This window comes from Zerene cesonia, chromosome Z (assembly GCF_012273895.1).
Source record: "Zerene cesonia ecotype Mississippi chromosome Z, Zerene_cesonia_1.1, whole genome shotgun sequence".
NCBI classification, from domain to species: Eukaryota; Metazoa; Arthropoda; class Insecta; order Lepidoptera; family Pieridae; genus Zerene; species Zerene cesonia.
Window position 1 is genome coordinate 932,678 of NC_052122.1, and position 20,583 is coordinate 953,260.

General features: G+C 31.4%; 4 protein-coding genes across 8 annotated transcripts; 2 read left to right on the forward strand and 2 right to left on the reverse strand.

The window, feature by feature from the left end:
• Window positions 1-122: 122 nt before the first annotated feature.
• LOC119835396 (autophagy-related protein 13 homolog) lies at window positions 123-7,599 on the reverse strand. 2 transcript variants are annotated; one of them, XM_038360155.1, is made up of 7 exons: window positions 7,543-7,595; window positions 7,152-7,342; window positions 6,596-6,944; window positions 6,242-6,437; window positions 5,678-5,843; window positions 4,975-5,109; window positions 123-1,959 (listed from the first exon to the last, which is right to left on the reverse strand). In XM_038360155.1, the coding sequence occupies exons 2-7, from the start codon at window positions 7,332-7,334 to the stop codon at window positions 1,732-1,734; spliced, it is 1,257 nt and encodes a 418-aa protein (XP_038216083.1). In that variant the 5' UTR covers window positions 7,335-7,342; window positions 7,543-7,595; the 3' UTR covers window positions 123-1,731. The 2 variants fall into 2 exon arrangements, with proteins under 2 accessions (XP_038216083.1, XP_038216081.1); XM_038360153.1 differs by having other exon boundaries at window positions 7,152-7,599.
• Window positions 7,600-8,444: 845 nt separating this feature from the next.
• LOC119835397 (ubiquitin-conjugating enzyme E2 G2) lies at window positions 8,445-12,623 on the reverse strand. Of its 2 annotated transcripts, none has more exons than XM_038360156.1 (5): window positions 12,405-12,623; window positions 11,921-12,002; window positions 11,714-11,832; window positions 10,706-10,846; window positions 8,445-9,015 (listed from the first exon to the last, which is right to left on the reverse strand). In XM_038360156.1, exons 1-5 carry the CDS (start codon window positions 12,481-12,483, stop codon window positions 8,894-8,896), a joined length of 543 nt encoding a protein of 180 aa, XP_038216084.1. In that variant the 5' UTR covers window positions 12,484-12,623; the 3' UTR covers window positions 8,445-8,893. The 2 variants fall into 2 exon arrangements, with proteins under 2 accessions (XP_038216084.1, XP_038216085.1); XM_038360157.1 differs by having other exon boundaries at window positions 11,921-12,036; window positions 12,405-12,547.
• Window positions 12,624-13,447: 824 nt separating this feature from the next.
• Window positions 13,448-15,637, forward strand: LOC119835689 (oocyte zinc finger protein XlCOF28-like). Its single transcript, XM_038360663.1, has 4 exons — window positions 13,448-13,510; window positions 13,959-14,129; window positions 14,229-14,455; window positions 14,527-15,637. Exons 1-4 carry the CDS (start codon window positions 13,448-13,450, stop codon window positions 15,635-15,637), a joined length of 1,572 nt encoding a protein of 523 aa, XP_038216591.1.
• A 1,636-nt stretch (window positions 15,638-17,273) lies between these two features.
• LOC119835398 lies at window positions 17,274-19,797 on the forward strand. Of its 3 annotated transcripts, none has more exons than XR_005288042.1 (3): window positions 17,274-17,398; window positions 18,392-18,741; window positions 18,847-19,797. XR_005288042.1 is itself a non-coding variant. In XM_038360158.1 (3 exons), exons 2-3 carry the CDS (start codon window positions 18,454-18,456, stop codon window positions 18,928-18,930), a joined length of 372 nt encoding a protein of 123 aa, XP_038216086.1. In that variant the 5' UTR covers window positions 17,800-17,822; window positions 18,392-18,453; the 3' UTR covers window positions 18,931-19,797. The 3 variants fall into 3 exon arrangements, 1 of the variants encoding a protein (XP_038216086.1); XR_005288043.1 differs by lacking the exon at window positions 17,274-17,398 and adding an exon at window positions 17,723-17,857; XM_038360158.1 differs by lacking the exon at window positions 17,274-17,398 and adding an exon at window positions 17,800-17,822.
• Window positions 19,798-20,583: the final 786 nt, after the last annotated feature.

Consider the following 20,583-nt stretch of genomic DNA (forward strand, 5'->3'; position numbering starts at 1 on the left):
AGTAATAAATGTTATTTGCAGTTAACAATTTTCTTTTTTCTTTATTACAATATTTATGGCAAGACTAGGTATATAGGTTCATTATGCTGTAAAAGTTATATGACATGTATGGTTATGTATTTTCATGTCCGTATGTGTGTCATATTCGACTGTAATACCCTGGTCCCAGGTGCTACAAAATCTAGTTCATTTCCTTCATAGAACTTACTTAACAACCAGTGTAATATTAATATTTCTATATAAAATGAATCAAGGAATAAGGCAGAGATTTCGTATGAGTCGAAAATCTAAAGTATGACTACAATAATAATTTCATAACTTGTACAGTTACACATTTTGTTAAGTTCATATAATCATAATTCATAGCATTTTGTTCAAACGTTTATAATAAACTTTATGCAAAGTCAGCTAAAGATCGATCATAATAATCATCTAATATTGGAATGCAACAACATTGTATATCAAATTTCAACATCAACATTGTAATATGTGATCGACGTTGATCACATTAGACTAAAATATATTTTAATTTGATTACATTTTTTCTATGTTTATTAAAATATTTTCTACAACAAACATGATATTTATTCATCTATTGTACAAACACGGGTAATTAAACTTAGACGAGAATTCACACTTCACATGTCACGCCTCTATTTTGATTCATTCCCGAAGCACTGAGATTATTAGAAAGAATTTGAGTTAAGGGAAGTTAAGATAAAGAGTTTTGAGCCTCTGTTTCTATTTCTATTTCGATACCTTTGTTTTATATTCGTTCGTATTTAAATTAAATAGTTATCACACATGGAAGTCGAATCTAAATGCTTCACAAGTCACAATTTTCAAACATAATTAATGTGTAACTCCGACCTAGCTTATGATTTTATGATGTTTGATTTGTAATAAAAGTCACAAGCATTGTATATTAATAAAACTATTGCTTTGTTAAAGGAAATCCATAAAAATATTGAATCAGTTGTGAGCTTTATAAAAGCAAACTCTGTTTTGTCAACAGAATCTTGTTAATGTAGTGATAGAAATAAGGATCAATTATTTTCTAATAATTTTTTATAAAATACACATTACTTGTGTAGATCATAAAACGGTCTAAATGATGAATTTAACACGATTGTTTCGAGAAATGTCGAAAGATATCTCAATGTTCAAAACTATTTATTTTGGTAATGTTGTTGATTTTTATATTCTGTACCTCTCGTAAAAAAAAATAATACTCGAGACTACAGAGTTACACATACAAACAAATAGTAGTAATGATAAGAGAGCCTTTTTAAATATAAATCAATGTCTACTATACTAAATAATTTCTTTCTACCTTCCTTTTGTATGAATAAAGATGCTTTTGATACTTTCATTCAACGGTATAATTTGTGTCTACAAATTTGTCCGTTTGGACAAATATATGTCAACAATTCCAAAAAAAAGAACTATTATATGCCACATTTCAGAGGATAAACGAACCCCACAAGATTTCCCTATTTCATGATACGTTTTTGTAATAAATATTATATATCACTGTTGAATCAAATTTCTATACCCAGGCTTAGCATAATAATGAGTTCTATCGCTACAAGCGTAAAGTATGGACACTCCGCACCTCTCCCTGAAAGGAGAGAACGCGACGTGGAAAGATGACATGACATTACACAGATTATGTCACGACTCCGAAATGTGACCCAGGTGCGTATGTCTGTTTGTCCGTTCCAATATGCTTTAGGAGTGATCCGAGCTATACTCCGGGTTACTGAACATAGACTCGACCATACTATCGAACTCCGGTACCGCGTCTTCATACATCTTGAGTTGCTGGCTGAGCGTCTCCGAGTCAGTGGAAACTGACTCAACGTCCGTCCATGCGTCGCTCGCTGACCGCGCTTGCAAGCACTCCTGGTAGAAGTTAGCCAGCTCTGTTATGGGGCTGCCGTCCGCGAATGGGAACTCCTGAAATTAGATATAATGTGTAAATATAGACGCAGAACAATAACAGAAATGAATAATAAACAAAATAAGTGAGGTTGTTTTCAGGAAATATGGAAAACAAAATATAATATTATTTAAGATAATATAAGGCCTTCCAAATTGTAACAATGGTTAATTTAAAACGTGTTTTATTAGCTTTTGTATTTTGTGTGGCAGCCATAACGCAATCGTAGCTTTTTGAAATTTGCTCGCGCAGTCAAAGAAAAAGATACCCCCAGGTTTTCCCCGCTCAGTTTCCATTTTCTAAGGGTTTCCGGGATACGAAATATCCTACGTCGGGTGAAAAACTTTGTATGAAACAATATCCAAATCAGTCCAGTGGTTTAGGCGTGAGGAAGAGACAAACAGTTAGTTTCGCGTGTACTTCGTTATACGTTTTTCTTAAAACAGTATAGTATTTAGTATTTATAATCACAAAATTTGTTTAGGTACATATTTATTATCAGCACGGCATTTATCTATATCATATGAATGTATCATATTAATTTTATAAGTAACAATTAATGATTTTCATAATTGGAAGATTAAAAAAATATATAATTAATTCGCAGAGGCCATATTCGCAGGTATACGATTAATATACAATTATAGCCCATATTCATAGTTCTTTGCATGAGTTATTCGCATGCGTCCTCCCTCGCATTGATCGAAAACTCAATAAGAGTAAAGCATCTCTTTATTCACTTATTAGCAAGTAATTCAAATCAGTTCAGAAGATCCAGATTTGTACAATATTATTTAGTGTCATTCATATGTCTATAAAGATAGATTAGGTGGACATAATACATTCATGTTTATGGCACCATGGAAATACACATTTATAATTTCAATCCAATCAGTTCAGCCGTTTAGAAGTTATGAGTTAAAATAATCTTGTGGAAGCTTTATTCTCACTAGGCGTTATCACATAGAAATGATGCATTTTCCGTCGGTAAAAAGTAGCCTATGTTCATCAGGGATAATATCAGTTTTGAATGTATAAGAATTTTTTAAATTCGTTCAGTACTAACAAACAAACAAACAATAAAAGTTTTCGTCTCTCTTTCCTTATTATTGTGTAGCCCATACATATTTACAAATAGCAAAATGCGCGAACTAAGCCAATATATATAACCTTAAATAGTAGAATATATATAATTATATATATGTTTCCGCCCACCGATCCATTTGCGTGGGTTTCTCGTTTTGTCATTGTAGTTCGATCCTCTCTTGCCTTACTGTTTAGTACAAAAAAACAGTATTTGCGCAAGCGTCCTATGTATCCAAATCCATTCAGAATTTTAGATGTTATAACAGTTACTTTCGCATTTGCAATATTAAGTACTAGCTGCGCCCCGCGGTTTCACCCGCGTAAGTTCGTATCCCGTAGGGTTATCGGGATAAAAGTTGCCTATATGTTATTACCAATGTCCAGCTGTCTACATACCAAATTTCATTGCAATCGGTTCAGCAGTTTTTGCGTGAAGAGCAACAAACCCACACATATCTTTACAAACTTTCGCATTTACAATATTAGTAGGATGATGTATGTCTTTGATCAATTATATTACTGGCTGTTTGACTAACTCCGTAATGGAATGCTATTAAGGAACAAATAAATAAATTATTGTCAACTGCAGTTTGCAAATACACAGGTTCATCATAGTCATAGTGTTTTGAGAAAAAAAATTGCACGGCAGGGCATATTAAGAAAACTTTCGCATGAGGTTTTAATATATTAAGTAGTGTTTATTTTTAAAATAATATATATACTTTAAATTACTTTAATATAGCAAACTTTAACAGTTGAACCCAGGTAGAGGAATAAACAGAATTGCCTACTACTACTATTTATTTGCTAATAGAAAATTTTCTAATAGAGTTCTTGCCTTTTTTAACATAATCAATTCGGTAGTTTTTCCTTGTTATATTGTATATGGGTATTTAATATATGTTGCTTTACAATTTTCTGCAAAACATAGCACAACCAATGCTAACCCAAAACACGTTAATCCATGGAAGGTTGTGGCACAACCACAATTTTGTATGGATGTGAGTGATAAACTCACATTAGATATATATTCTTCTCTTATCTTCTCGTGTCCCCAAAGATAAACTTTTTGGGCAATCAACCCCAGAACAAGATATCATAATGTATGAAGATGGAAATACCTATTATATATTTTTTAATTTCTTATTAATTCTAACACACATACATTAGATATCAAATTGCAATCGTCTAAATAAAAAATAATGAAGCATTAGCATGGTCAGCTCATGGACACCTTCGTGTCAACAATTGGTAATGAATGTTTTAAAACTATTATAAATAAACATCATAAGAAAACAAATATCATGTGTTGAGTATAAGGGATAATCGTATCATCTTGGCTTTACTTAAAATTTAAGTGTGAATATTGGATTGAATTACTTTGCATCAGCAAATGTAAACAAGGGTTATAGCTACTTATACGATAGACAAAGAAGCAGACACAATTCGCTAAAGCATTTACTTTAAAACAAAACAAATAGCCTTTACAAATAGACTCTGTTCGACAAATTTCGCATTGCAATATCCAATCAATATCATTCTATTTAAACATTGTGCCGATAACATAGGACATGTGTGGAAACTTATTAAAATATAAACTTAGGAAAATTTATTAAAATATGAATAAAAATTAATATAATGTCTTGTATCAAATAAAACTTTTTTGCACTATGATGAAATGTAAACTGATCAATCTCTACTTCTCTTTAAATGCCATGGAATAATGTCTTACTAAGACCAGCTAACCATATAACTGACCATATAACTGAACATTGGACAAGCAATATTCTTTATTATCTATTACACTAAATGTATGAAAGCAAACCAAAGACACATTTTACTATATTGCAATTGCTGTGCAAAGTTTAAGGATATAACATAACACCAATTGTGGAAAGCATAAAAATACAGATGTTATTATATCTACTGAGTATTGAAAATATTACCATTAAGCTTGCATATTTGTCTTTAGGCTTTGGCATCTCAACCGCTTTGCTAGCATATTGTGCTAGAGCGTTTGATGTCTCCGTACTTGGCCCAGGTTTTGCGAGCACCTCAGCCATTGACAAGAGCTTCATTTTCTGAAATTTACAATACTACATGTTACTAAAAATTCAATTAAATGAAATTACAATTAAAATATAAATTATGAAATACATATTCTATTTTCTATATCATTTATATGTTTAATTTTTAGTTTTATAGGATAGTTTATATTATTTCAATTACGATAAATGACTACCCGGGCGGAGCCGGGGCGTGCAGCTAGTAGAGATATAAATAAATAAATAAACATATAAATGAGAAATTTTGAAAGAATAGAAAAAATTTGATCACGAGGCAGGATTCGAACCTGCGTTTCTTGCCTAACCGTAGCAACGCCTAGCCTCTCGGCCACCCGTGATCCTGCCACAGTAATCGAATTTCTTCTACCCTTTCGGTTTCATGTGCCTAAGGGGCACCCCACGAATCCTGCCTCGTGATCAATTTTTTTCTATTCTTTCAAAATTTCTCATTTATATGTTTATTTATTTATTTATATCTCTACTAGCTGCACGCCCCGGCTCCGCCCGGGTAGTCATTTATCGTAATTGAAATAATATAAACTATCCTATGATGATACATGATTATTATGTAATGTAATCTTACTTTCTCCATTTTGTCTTTTTCTGCAAGAAGCCATGCCATTGGAGGTTCAGGAGGTAATTGCTGACTCAAAGCATCATGCAATTCTTTAATTTTTACTGTGTCTACAAATGCACCAGCTGTCAATGGTTTAGAAAGATCTACCTTCTTCTTTTCATTGTGGTTTTTCCTGAAATGAAAATTGACTCTTAACATATAAATTCCAAAACACTTTTCTTAGAAAAATAGTTGAATTATTATTAAATAAGATTATATTGTGAACATGAGATAAAAGTAAATTTGAATAATTCTGGTGTACAAAAAAAAATTAAAGTAATTTTCTAGCAAGTTTTATATTCTTCTGTTTAGTAATCTGTGCCCCCTGCTTTTATCCATATTGTATATGATGTTATAATATAGCCTTTCTCTATAAATGGACTATCTATACTGAGAATTTTTCAATTGTATTTAAAGTGGCTGAGATAAATGCATTCAAACAAAAAATATTTTCAGCCATATAATATTAGTATAGATTAACATAGCTAATTGATAATAAATAGGCTAAGGTTGTATTGTTTTTAGACATACCTAGGACTTTCTCTAGGGAAATGATCACTTTTAACCATAATATCACTGTTAGATATATTTTGAACTTCTCCATAACTAGGTGCTCTTCCTCGGGGCTCAGGCAATATTGCCATTTCAGTCCTATAAACTACTTCAATTTGTATCATACCGATAGGCATGCGTAATTCACTCACTTTGATGTTTTTATATTTTTCACCTGAAAAATATTTGCAATATAAAAATTGAATATAAATTTAAGTGAATATTTGCATACAAATTCAATATTATCAAAAGATTTTCTTTTAAAAACCCTTATAATGCATAAGGAGTGACTATAACATTAAATGACATGAATATTCAAATGGGATATCTTACCTAGCAAGTCAAAATTTGGCTTGCCACCATATATTTTGTGTGAGATTTTATAACTGTCCTTATTTTGTAGCCGTGACATCTTATAAGCCGGTGTTATCCTTGATATACTGAGAGTTGATTTCAGCATTATGCTCATGCGATAGTATATGGTGGATATTGATGAAATAGTTGCATCACAGCCAGGAACCATCTTGATGGTCCACAGCTCCAATACCATCTCATCTCCATCATTTGTTCTCAAAGAAATTTCTATACATAATACATTTGATAAAGCTTCAACTACTTCGCCATTTAAAACTCGCTTAGTGTCATTGTTCACTTCAGGAACATCCGGTATGGATAGATTAAACTGGAAGCAAAATTTGTAAATGTATTGTTTTTGATAATATCTGTTATCTATATTATTAACATTGTTAAAATTATGCATTTTGATGTGACTAACATGCTACTTCATAACATAAACAACTTAATGACACTAGGAATCGCAGTGATGTTCACTAATGAATTGTAAATTTTAATAAAAACATAAATACTTCAAAACATAAAAATAGATTACCCATTGTAAGTTGTTTGGTGAAGCTGCCGCATCAGTTATATCGTCTGATAATTTAGACGTATTGTAAACATGGCTAATTTTTTTACCTTGCCGACTTTGCACGACTATTTGAGCAACTTTCAAAGTCAATATCTTTGTAAACTTATATAACTTTAATCTATCTTGAGCTTCTGAACTAGACATTGCTATAACTAAATCAGAAAATAATTATCCTTCAAAAATCCACTTTCTGCGCATCGAATACATATTGTTGTTGGTCACAATATCTAAGAATTAATGTGACACATGTCGTTAACCCATAATACCAAATACATTCAATTTAAAATTATTTAAAATCAAAAAAATTCTTAATTATTGTTTCTTGATAAAATCGTAGTAAATTGGTACATACAAATAATATAGTAAGCCCAGGGGCAAAATCACGACACGATCACCATAATCAATTTTCGTCTATGGTTCCATTTCATTATTTATGGAAATACAGAGTACTTAGAATTTTAATATGCATATAACACGTCTTATAGATAAGAAAAAAATATAATCTATAAGATGCTAATAAACATAATCCATAACATAAACCAATGGGTCTTTTTTTTATTTTGCTTCGGATCGGAAAGTGCTAAACAAATTTGACGCTAGTTATGGTGAGTTTTACAATTCCCTTTAGTGTTGCTTACTTTATTGATTTTCTTTATAAATCTGTTTAATGATGTAACAAAAAGTTATGCTTTTTTTTGCAATTTTTTATATATTTGTGTTGGCGTTGCTTTGTACAAAATTTGTTCTGAATTTATGCTTTGATTCCCTTGTGATTGTCATAAATTTACCGCATAAATCTTTTGATTAAATTAGCCTATAAGTTAGATTTTCTCACAACTTCAAGGACTTATTGAGATTTGTATACTATATCTTAGTTTGATGCATACGCGCGCTCCTGAGAAAAAGGGTCTTGACGGACAGTCAAACGAACGGACATCAAAGCTTTTTGAATAAAAAAGAAACATCAAAATCGGTTCAAGCAGTAAAAAGTTATGAGGTAACAAACACATAAAAACAGTCAAACTGAGAACCTCCTTCTTTTTTGAAAGTCGGTTAAAATACCCTGCAGAGCAGTACCGTCCTGATCACTATGATCCTTGCAAGAGAAAATAATAGCAATCCAGTTATATTTATAAGTTTATTTTGTTATAAGATTAGTGCATCATTAAGATTTTGAAAGCTGTTAAACATGTTTTATCTTGGATCATGGATTCATATTTATAATGAATAACACAAAGAAATAAAACAAAGGAATTATAATGCTCAATCATTTATTACCATTATTTAAGACCAACAGCCAAACTTGAAATCTAGTACTTTATTAAAAAAATATACACATTTCAATAAATCATTTTATCAAATTTATTTTACAACCTTATGTACCTAACAAATGAATATCTATAAACTGTTTAAAAAAGTCTGCCTGTTCTATAAACTTTTTCAATTTGGGCGATATTACATAGATTATTGCATTAAGACACTGTTTACAATATTATTAGTTATAATCCATTATTACTAAATTGACTATACAACCCAAATATGAGGAGAATATATTTAACATATAACATTATTGTGGTGGCATATAAAACACACAATTAACAGTATTAATATCAAGTACTCAGTTTTATCATGTATGTCTTAGAATTATAATAACAACTAATGACAGTGCCTCTTCTAGACTTATGGTGTCTCATTTCTAGGTGTTATGGCGGCGGTAGGTCTAAAGTTTTCCTGACTAATCTCTCAGCTATTTTATTAAATTGATTCCGATCTTCTCTCCACATTTTAGCTGCATCGACATTGGCCCCGCTCTCATCATTTGGCTCTGAAAATAATAATATTAAGAATTTATTGACCACCTATTCACTTAACTTTAACTTGACATCATAAATTATAAAGTTCTGACTCAAATACAATTGATAATCCTGTACCTTTTAAACCCTCGACGCAAAAAGAGTGGTGCTATAAATTTGATGTCAATGGATATCTGTCTGTGTCTCTCTGTGGCATCGCAGCTGTCAAACGGAAGGACCAAAATTCATGGAGTTTTTTTTCATTGATAGCCAGACCAGAAAAATACACCACGTAAAATTGACGATGGCCGTATATAAAAAATGAGGTCAGGGTTTTTTTTAATTTGAATTTAAGTTATTAACATTTTATGTGCAACATATGCCACGCATATGTTCCTGTTTTCTTCACACAACAATATCACATCATCACATTTATACCAATCATCAGCCTTAGTGTTGCTTTTAAATAGAGAGAGAGAGAGGCAGTTGCAATAGTACCTATTCTAAGGATTATTGCTGAGTATGACAGTTTACAGGTGCTCATTTGAAATCAATATTAGTGAAAGGTTAAATATCCCATCATCATTCATTTAAAGAAAGTTTTGTTACAGTGTAAATTGAAGGATTTTAATGCTGTTTTGGCTTGGATGCCTGGACATAGTGGTATCACAGGTAATGAGTATGGTGACTAGTATGCTAAGGCAGTCATTCATGTATCATCTGAGACTCCTTACGTACATGTTGCATGAAGTAGACAAGTTAGTGTGGAAAGATTCTTGAACATTAGACAGTGTTAACAATTATAACTAAAAAGAAAATTTTACAGCTCTATACAAAATGAGATCTCTCCGAAAATCATGATTTAAAAAAATGAGACCATCACTAAATATGTTACGTCAGTGATTTGAATGACACATTCAATTATTTTTATTAATGATGAAGATGACCTGGATCATATATCATACCTTTTTCAATTGCACAAAGATTACATGATTCCTCCACTCCTGTTATTTTATTATTATTTTATACATATTTTAAAAATGTATAAGTAATAAGCTTCTGGAGCAAATTATACACAAAAAACCATTTATTTATTCATTTAATAAACACTGAAAATTACTTTTAACTCAAAAATGCTTTTATCAAATAAATGAATATTTTGATGCTAAACTAAGCTAAATTTAAATATTAGTGTGGTTTAATTTTCGAAATTCAAGTTAATATAATTTCTTAAAGATATATATATATATATATATATATATATATATATATATATATATATATATATATATATATATATATATATATATATATATATATATATATATATATATATCTTATACCTTTAAACGAGCAATTCTTGTATATATATATATATATATATATATAATTGGAATCTCGGAATCGGCTCCAACGATTTTCATGAAATTTGGTATATAGGGGGTTTCGGGGGCGATAAATCGATCTAGCTAGGAATTTTTTTTAGAAAATGTCATATTCGTGTTTTATTCGTGTTTTTTTTCCTGACATCTATTGGTGAATAATAATACTATTTTGCTTCGTAGATAGCTGGACAACTGAAATAACACATAGGCACTTTTTATACCGATATATCTATTCCTACGGGATACGGACTTACGCGGTTTCAACCGCGGGTCACAGCTAGTATATATATATATATATAACTACAAAAAATTGCATACCATTACTTTGTTTACTTACCAGCCAACATACTGACTACGGATAGCAATATCTTTTCAACACTTTGAACTGGAGACCACCTCTCTGCACTTGTCTCATAACCCATGGGATCATCACCTGGTGCATGTAGAATGGAAATACAGACTCGACCATCTGCATAAACTGGAATAATATTTTATGATATAAGTGACAGTGTTAAATGTGAATTATGGAAAATAATGTTGAATTATTTATATTCATTTTCTATACATCTCATGTAAATTACAACAACAACATGGAATGACATATAAATTAGTTGATGTAATGTTTAATTGTATTTCTTATATTTAACTATAATTTAGTTAAAGTTTACTATAATTTAGTTTAGTTTTTTGCTTTTGTAAATAACCTGTGTTTGTAACACTATCTAGAACAAGCTCTGTCTTCATCAAAAGTCCACCCATAGTTGAGTTTGAGGTTATAAATCCGACTTATACACATCTGAATAAGGCTGAATTAATTTTGGCGTTTATTGACCAGCTAGCTTAGAAATCAAAATTTATATTGCTTTCTGCCTTAAGGTGCTTTTGCATATTTAAATGTGTCTTTTGCCTCAACATTTTTCTTTCCACTAGAATATGACAAATACATTTTAAGGCAGTTATAAGTTAATTTTTGTATGGGACTGTGTATTTAGTTGTTTTAAGATTCATAAAAGGAACTGGAAAATCAATGCAACTATGCTTTAGAAAGCTCAACTACTTGTCTAAGTACACATGTCCTCACTCTTACCCAATAAATATAAGTATTTTCATTTTATTCTAGTAGCGGCCAGAAAGTCATAGTTTGGTTCAAATGTAATTGTTTAATGTATGTGTATGTGTATAGAAGACTTTTATGAATAGATACATAATAAGGATCCTACTCTACATTGGTGAACAAATAAAAATGATATGTTTTAGACTTCCAATACAAGAACACTCCACAAGGTCACTTTTTTAAATAAATGTGGAGATAGCTAGCTGTAGAGTAAAAGTTTAAGTAACTTACTATTTGGATGAAACATTTCACAAATGAATTGCATTTTTGGTGGACTTAATGGATAATCAGGGGGAAACTGTAGCTTGGCTGGAAAGATTCCTCCTTCAAAACATGTTCCTTCTGGACCCCTGAAATTATTTTAAGTTCACTTAATAATTCTAAATACTTAAATATTATTTCATTAAGGCAAGATAAAATATATGATTTTTAACATACGTTATTAATGCTTCCCATTCAAAAAAGTTTTCTTCATTGACAGGTCCTGCTATTATACCTTCAGGTGGATTTAATGTTAGCTCTGTCGATAAAATTTTTCGATCCATTTAATGACACTGACAAATAAATTTTTATCTATAGGTACATAGAATAATCCAGAATAAAAGATTTTTGAATCTACAGAATTGTTTTTAACAATATTATATCGAATGGTAATGTTTATGTAGTAACAATGGATTGTAATGACTAATTTGCAAGTTAAATTGTTATTTTATTAATTACCTACTTAAACATTTCATTAGTTTAAACCAACAGTTTATTGGTTTAGAGTTTAGCCAAATGTTGTACTACCAATAAAACATATTTTTAATTTATTGGTTAAGACCAAATGGAAAACCAATTATTTAAAATAAAATTTAAAAGGTATTTTATTTCTTATGAAATAGTAAATTATTGAAATATAACGGGTCACTGAAATGCTTACGTTTATATTCGGCCATAAGCCGTCTCAACGCTGAACCAGCCATCATATTTTCAGTGTTGTGTCTTCCCGACGATCCCATAAACTCGATGATAGGTAATATAAAATTTTAATTTATTATCTTTATCGTATAGATTGTAGTAAATTTGCTTGACAATAATTCCTGATTGGCGAGAAAGTAGCGAAGTACAGACCACAAACAACGAATGAAATTGAAAATAGACCTACGTCAGATTTGATGTTGAAATGACACTTGACACTCTATGTCTATGAAACTAAAAGATAAAAAATTTATTCAAAATAGGTAATAGGCTATTTTAAGAATATTCTAATGTTTTTATTTTCATGAATAAATTTCGTGTCGTTTAAAAAGGGACTTTGAGATTATCATTATAATATTTGAATCTAAAAAAATATTTATTTTATTTTTTATTAATGGACTACAAAGGCGGAGATTTTCTTACCAATTCCTTTTTTTAAGTTTGTTGCCTGAGAAATTTTAGTGGATAAACCAATTTTTATGATTTTTTCGTTATTTGCAAGCTGGTGCCTTCCGAGTAGTTCCATTTAAATTTGGTTGTGTTCTGATAATTTTAAAGTGAGTAGTTCACAAAATCACAATCTTTGTAATCGTATCATAATTAATCGTAAACATAACCCTATCAATAAAAAATATTAAACAACATTGTAAAGCCTAACCATTTTAAGGAAAAAAAAATTTAATAAAAATTAATTTTTAAACTAAGCAAAAACGTCATAGACTATTATATAGACATATTTTATCTCTATTCTAAAGAACCATTTTTTATCTGTTATAGAAATATCACTATTGTTTTTTGAAATCTAATTTTACTTATTATGATAGTAGTTATTACTTAATAAAAATAATTACATCGATTTAACTTCATACGTAACTGATAATAAATTTTACAAAAGACACCTTCGAATACCAAAATTACAAGACCCTATATGATAATAGATTTAATCTATACTTGATTTACTTTATAACGGATAAACTATTACTAAAAGACGGCGCGGTTTGTAACATGGCTATGGAACAGTATAACCATTCTATAAGAGACTACGGCACGGATCTTATTAGTATCCAGGTAATCGCGTTTCAAAAATGTTTTATTAAGTTTAATTCATTCAATTTATTTCTAGACCGGGTCGTTGATATTTTTCTTTTTCCAAATTTCCGACTGTGGGTACCCATAACATATTAGACATACTGAATACATAATTTATGAATGAATATAATTTGCTAGACTAGATTGTCCTGATATGCCTATTAGAAAATCGATAATCAATTACAAAAAACGATAATGTATGATTTAGTTTTGTAATAAATGTACCCTACATTATTTTTTTTTTACTTAAAATTGTTTTTAGATTACAGGAAACTTTTAGCTAGTAGCTATGTGTAAATAACAAAAAAATATTTAGACGTTAATTTATAAGTGCATTATTTTATTCAAAATCATAAATTCTGAATATTGTAATGAAAATTGACTTATTTACATGCAATGGTTTGTGATCTATATCATGATTTTGTAGAAACAACCCTCTGGAGAAGAGGAAGTTACGGCTTTATACGAGTGTCGTATATGCAAAAAAACATTTTACAATACCTTGGCCTTACACAATCATACGAGGTTACAGCATGATGATGCTGATGTCTCAAACAGTGAAACAGAACAAAAAATTAACGATTCCAGAAACGGCGATGTAAGGCTTTTATTTATTGTGTTAGTTGAATGTCGATAATCGAATAACAATACGCTAATTTATTTGTTTGATGTTAAAACGAAATTTGTTTCTTATTAGATTTTAGAGACATACCGAGATTTCAAATTTATACCCTTAAATAAATTAATAGAGGATGAAATTGTCGTGGAAAACGGCTTATCCAAACGTACTTTTAGTGAAGACATGAGCTATATCTTAGTGAAGATAGAAGGTGATGACGTTACTATTTCTGCAAAGCGATCTAGACTAGATGGCGTTCTTCGAAGAACTCAAATTAGGACTCCCAAACCACCAGTCGATTTGAGGTTGAGAAAATCCATTTTAAATATATAAAATTTTTGTTTGACATTTTGATTAATTATTTTTTTTTATCCAGGGGCCCATTCACTTGTACTCTACCTTCATCGTATCGTCCAGATTTACAATGTCATCAAATTTTCTTTAACTGTTGTGAATATTCCTTGCATTATCGTGAAAAACATACGAAGCGACGCAAAGCTGCGTTACGTTGTCAAGTGTGTGAGAAACGGCTAGATAGAGATTTTTCCGCCACCACATTGCCAACACAATTAAATATAACAAACAACATAACTTTTCCATGTCGCTTATGTGGACAAGTTTTTTTAGAAAGAACTAGATACGAGGAGCACAATCGCTTAATACATGCCAAAATGAAACCACACCAGTGTTCTATTTGTGCAAAACGATTTACGCAGCAAGGGGGGTTACAGCAGCACATGCGAATGCACACCGGCATACGTCCATTTGTATGTTCATTTTGCACCAAAGCATTTACCCAAAAGGCAGGCTTGGATCAACATTTGCGTACACATACTAAAGTAAAGCCTTTTAAATGTGTCATATGCAGTAAGTGTTTCTCACAGTCAGTGCACTTACGTCAACATATGCGTACACATACAAATATTCAGCCGTTTGAGTGTCCAGTTTGTGGGAGGAGATTTAAACAAAGCAGCCACTTAAACTTTCACATGCGTTCACATGTCGGCGAGACAAATGGCTTGATAGTTGATCAATACAATCAAACAATACAGCAGCACGATCCGATTGATTTTCTAAATTTAACGAATACTCAGCCTTCGCAAGGTGTTGAAACCATTTTTCACACGCGTTCACATGTCGGTGAGACAAACGGATCGGCAGCTGAACAATTCACGCAAGGTGTAGAGCAGCAGGATCCCATCGAATTTCTGAATTTGTCGAATGTTCAGCGGGCACAAGATGGCGACACTATTTACCAAATGCACTCGCATGTTGGCGAGACAAATGACTTGATAGTTGAACAATTTACCCGAGCTGGAGAGCAGCAGGATCCTATTGATTTTCTTAATTTTTCTAATGTTGAGCCTGTACAAGATGGCGAAACGATCTATTACGCAGCAGATTTAGAGTCCTTACCGTCTTCATATCAGAATCCTATGGCTTTAGATCCACAAGTGATGTTTTTTGATGATCATATCAATAAGTAGTAGTTGATGTATATTAGTTGAAAATATAATCATTACCTAGTTTTTAAGTTGTAAAAGATTATTTAGCTTAAGTTCTTTGTTAACAATTTTCTAAAATAAATATTGATTTCAACTGATTTTTGCTTTAAGTACCCACGGAAACCAGTGACGTAGACGTATAGCTACAACATTTATCCTAGTAGGTACAATACTCAACACAAACCACAAATGTACAAATGGTAGTACATAAACAGTATCACATGAAAAGATTCACTGAGATATATAGTGTTCTGTCCACTGAAAAGATGATTTCCCTGAGGTCTCTGAAGGTTTCCAGCTCAGCATAAATATCTGGTTACCGCGTCGCTGATTGTAACCCAAAACCAAGAAAAGCAAATTTTCTTTTCTTGGTTTTTGTGCACAATTTGTAATTTTTGCAATTTTTTGCACAAATTGTAATCTTAACAATTTTTGTATGTCTCTTTGCCTGTTTGTTCCGGTTAATCTCTGAAACGGCTGGACTGATTTTCAAGGGACTCACTGGTAAAGAGTAATAATAACTGAGGCTACTCTTTTGTAACATGTCCTCCGATAAGAAGATTGGGATTTAAAGGAAACCTTATCTACGTGTGTGAAACTGCAGGACGCAGCTACTAATAAAACACAAAAATACACATAGAGAGTTATTTGCGATAGTCATACATTTGCACGCCTTAAGTTGCATTAAATAAATACTAACAAGATACATTGTTATAACTTAACATGAACATCTATATACATAAAAATGAATCCCTATTTCCCTTGGTCACGTTGGAACTCATGAGCGGCAGGACCGATTTTGAAAATTCTTTCACCATTAGAAAGCTGTAATTACACTGAGTGAAATAGGCTATATATGTGCCACGGGTGAGACCGGGGCGAACAGCTAGTCCTACTAATATTATAAACGTGAAAGTTTGTATGGATGTTTGGATGTTTGTTACTCTTTCACGCAAAAACTAATGAACCGATTGCAATGAAATTTGGTACGTAGATAGCTGGACAACTGGAATAACATATAGGCAACTTTTTATCCCGATATTCCTACGGGATACGGACTTACGCGGGTGAAACCGCGGGGCGCAGCTTGTTTTACATATAATAAAACAGTAACCAGAGCGATTTCTATACATTAAATATTATTTAAAATGAGTAGGCACTTGCTAAGCAATAGGGATCTTTTAGTTAAATAATTCTTGTAAGCAATGGTTAGTTTTTTTTTCTGTTTGTTTTTTAAGATTGGGCTATAGATTCAGTTTTTGGATTGTAGACAATACATTATTTTATAATATTTAGATTGATTTACAGCTTATCAAACTAAGAAAAATTTGAATTATATAGAAGAAGGTAAATTAAAGAAAGTCGTAAGTAATTATCTGTACAAGTTCATATACCGCGATTTTATTACATTTCGTTTAAGTGGGCAATGACGATACAATTGAGAATTGTATTCCTCTTAAAATACATTATAATAACGCGCTTTGTTGGAAAGAGAAAATCATTCGTAGTTCTTGCTAGAGTAGGACAAAATAGTAGATGTTTTATACCAAATATGTTGGATGCAAGGTGTGGCCGGTTCAATTTTATAATTACTAGGATATCCGAAATATCGAAGAGCTCTAATAAACTTGCAACCAATGCTTGCATAGCCACTGCGATGGCGCAGTAGATGCAATCAATGCGTTTTTGTCATCCCATTCCAGTCTGCTGAAAGCACTTGAACCTGCCGGTGTTTGCTGTGAGGTAAGTTATTCATACAGCCATGAATTGTATAAATTTATCTTTGATTTTGTTTATTTTATTTAGATTTCAATTCAATATTTCAATTAATGTAAAGTATATTGTAAATTGTATTCATTTACACATAATTTTGAGCTTAAGTATATCTATGTTACATACAACAAAGGGATCCTTTAGAGGACATGCGTCGTAGGGCACGCGATCAATAACCGCGACAATAGACTAGGCGTAGTTTATTCCGGGATATTTTAGTAATGTAATGACGAGTAGTCAAAACAACGGAGCGTGTGGCCGAGACGCGGTTACATTTTAGTCTTCTGTATATTTTCTTAGAACCGAGTACGATGATGCAGTGAAAACAAAGGGAACGCGCTGATGGCTGTATCCTGAACAGACATCCTTCATTCAGTCTAAAAAATATAACGAGGTTGTTCATTAATCTCATTAAATTATTAAAACTATGTGAGTAACTTTTCGTGATTGTAAAAATGAAATGGTAATTTTAAAATAAAGGAAAAAGTTATACATATCCTCTCAAGGCTCTTAAAATCAATACCGGTATCAAAAACCAACGGCAATTTGGAAATTACATGTGTTTATATAAAATTTGTTCATAAATTTTGCGTTCCGTTTCTGCGCAGTTTACACCCGATACCCCAGTTATCGACCGATGCGGACGGGTGTGTTGTAAAACATTAGCATTTTTTCTTAACGCCGTGCCCACTAAAACTTTTAACCTCGACCAGAACACATGTGGCCGATCTGGCCGTGATTTACATTTGTTTACATCCGCCGACCAAGGGTAACCTACCTATGCAAGGGTTGAATCCAAAAACAGCTTTAAAATAAAGCAAAAAAATGCCGCGCGTTATGTTTTAAGTCCATAAAAAATAACATGCCCAAATCAAAGTCAAAACAATTTTAAGTTTTTATACGACAATATTGTTCAACGTTTGTTTCTTATTATTTAAAAAATGAAATTTGTATGATTTTCAGAGTAGCCAGATACTTTCATCAATCAGAAGATACCTATTCTGAAGACCGCGGTAATATGGCGGATGCAAACAATGAAGTTGAATGCGCTATGTGCAAAATTGGGCTGGCAAGCCTCAATAACATTCCGATGGAGCTCCGTAAATTTGTTCGTGAAGCTGCTTATGAGTGGTCCTACTTGTCCACCAACAGAATCTATAACGAGCAAGACATTCCGCGTCGTGGACGACACAACTTTCTTGTGCCAATTTATCAACCCAGGGAGGACTACCAAGAGTATAACACTTACCGCCGTGTTAAGAGGTCCTGCGGAAGCAAGTAGATTGACAGAGAAAATGAGAGAAGACATACAGGTAACTAAACAGTTTCTTATCATTATATGCATCCAAGCGAATATAATGTTGTAGCTACAGTTTTGTTTACATTATGGCAAATGGCATAATATTTTTCTTTTACAGAGTACGGAGAAATTAAGCCGATATCATTTTGGAAAAGAGACTACATTGTTGATCTACAGGACTAGTATTAAGATATTTCGATAATTAGTATTGTACCTACTTCTCTATATTATCTACTATCTATAAAATATGAATATCTATTTTATCCCTTCCGCCTAATACAGTGAGAAAAATTGTGAGCCAAATTATATTTGCGAATTATTATAAATTATATCTTGAAATTAGGTCGATATTTATCAAAATTTTTCTGTCCTTTATTGTATTCTGTACTATATTGCTTGCGAAATTAATTGCAATTGTTATTTTTTGCTTGCAAATAATCCAGGTCTAAGCTCCCTATAAAATATCTATAATGTATAACCTAATTATAATCGTAGTAATAAGCGTATTTATAAATTATTGTTTATTTAATTTATTCGTAATCGGTTAATGGTTAATTGGATATTTTTATCAATGCTTTGTTACATTCTTTAACAATTAAAATTTTTTTATTATTTTGGGTTCATAGAAACTATTATTTTTAGAATTATTTCTATTTTTCCTTATTCAATTTACTTTTTTTCTTATGAAAATCATGGAAAATTATCAACGTTAATATAATTTCGTATTCAAATAACAAAAAGGATTTAATTTTTAGATTATTATTTTATATTTATTAACAAAAAATATAAAAGAATAAGTTTGGATATTGCACAATTACAAAAAAAGAGGTTTAAGTCGTTCATAAATTTGGATAGGTCTTTTTCGATTTTGAATTTATTTGTATCATTATAAGTTTTAGCATGTAAGTTTAGATTTGAAATGTCGAAAGTCTGCGCAGAGGCATGTCCGATCGCATGATCTTTCGCTGGGAAATTATCCTCATGATTACGGCTCAATTGTCCAAGTATAGTCTCTCTCGTTGATGTCAACCTAGTCATATATTCCCTCTTAATAAATGTGTGAACATTATAATGATTTTTCATTGCACATCCTACTTGTCTTGAACATATAAACGAAATCTCTTAGATTTAATGTTGTTGTTTTGGAAATTATTAAAAAATTATACTCGCGATACGATTCAGCTTATAACCGTGCCAACCGTTACTGATCCTCGATTTTTATTATTTGTTGTTATAGCGGCAACTGAAATACATCTACGTAGGGGTTGCCGCGCGCATTTTTTAATGTTATTTTCATCATAACTTTAATTTTATTTACTATTATCGAGTTGCGACATTTTTCGGCTTTTACTACGAGATTAAAGACGTTATACTAATGTATGCTGTGTCTTCATAATGTAGTAAGAGGTTCCGTTTTACCCTTTGATTAAGCTTTAAAAATTACTCCAATTTAACATTCTATATCAAAGAAACAATCATGCAATGTGTGTCGGAATAATTAATCTTACTTGGCTAGTAATTGGGTATTTAATCAATACTTTCACAAAGATGACTTTGTGACCTATATGAATAGGCCTAGTGTTTCAGTGCAGCTTTTGATGCTAAGGTTGATGATGTTAGAAACAAAAGGCAGTGAAGTGAAATAGTAGTACTGCAATTAAATGCATAGTCAAATATATCCATAAATATAATGTGTGATTAAGTTTTCTTGCATTATATGTTATCAAACTACACAATCCATTTGCATAATGTTCTAAGTCGATTGTATACTTTCGAATTGAAAGGCAGATAATGTTTAGAGCAAATAAAGTTGATTTTATTGCTAGCTGATTATTAAAGAATAGGTACATAATTT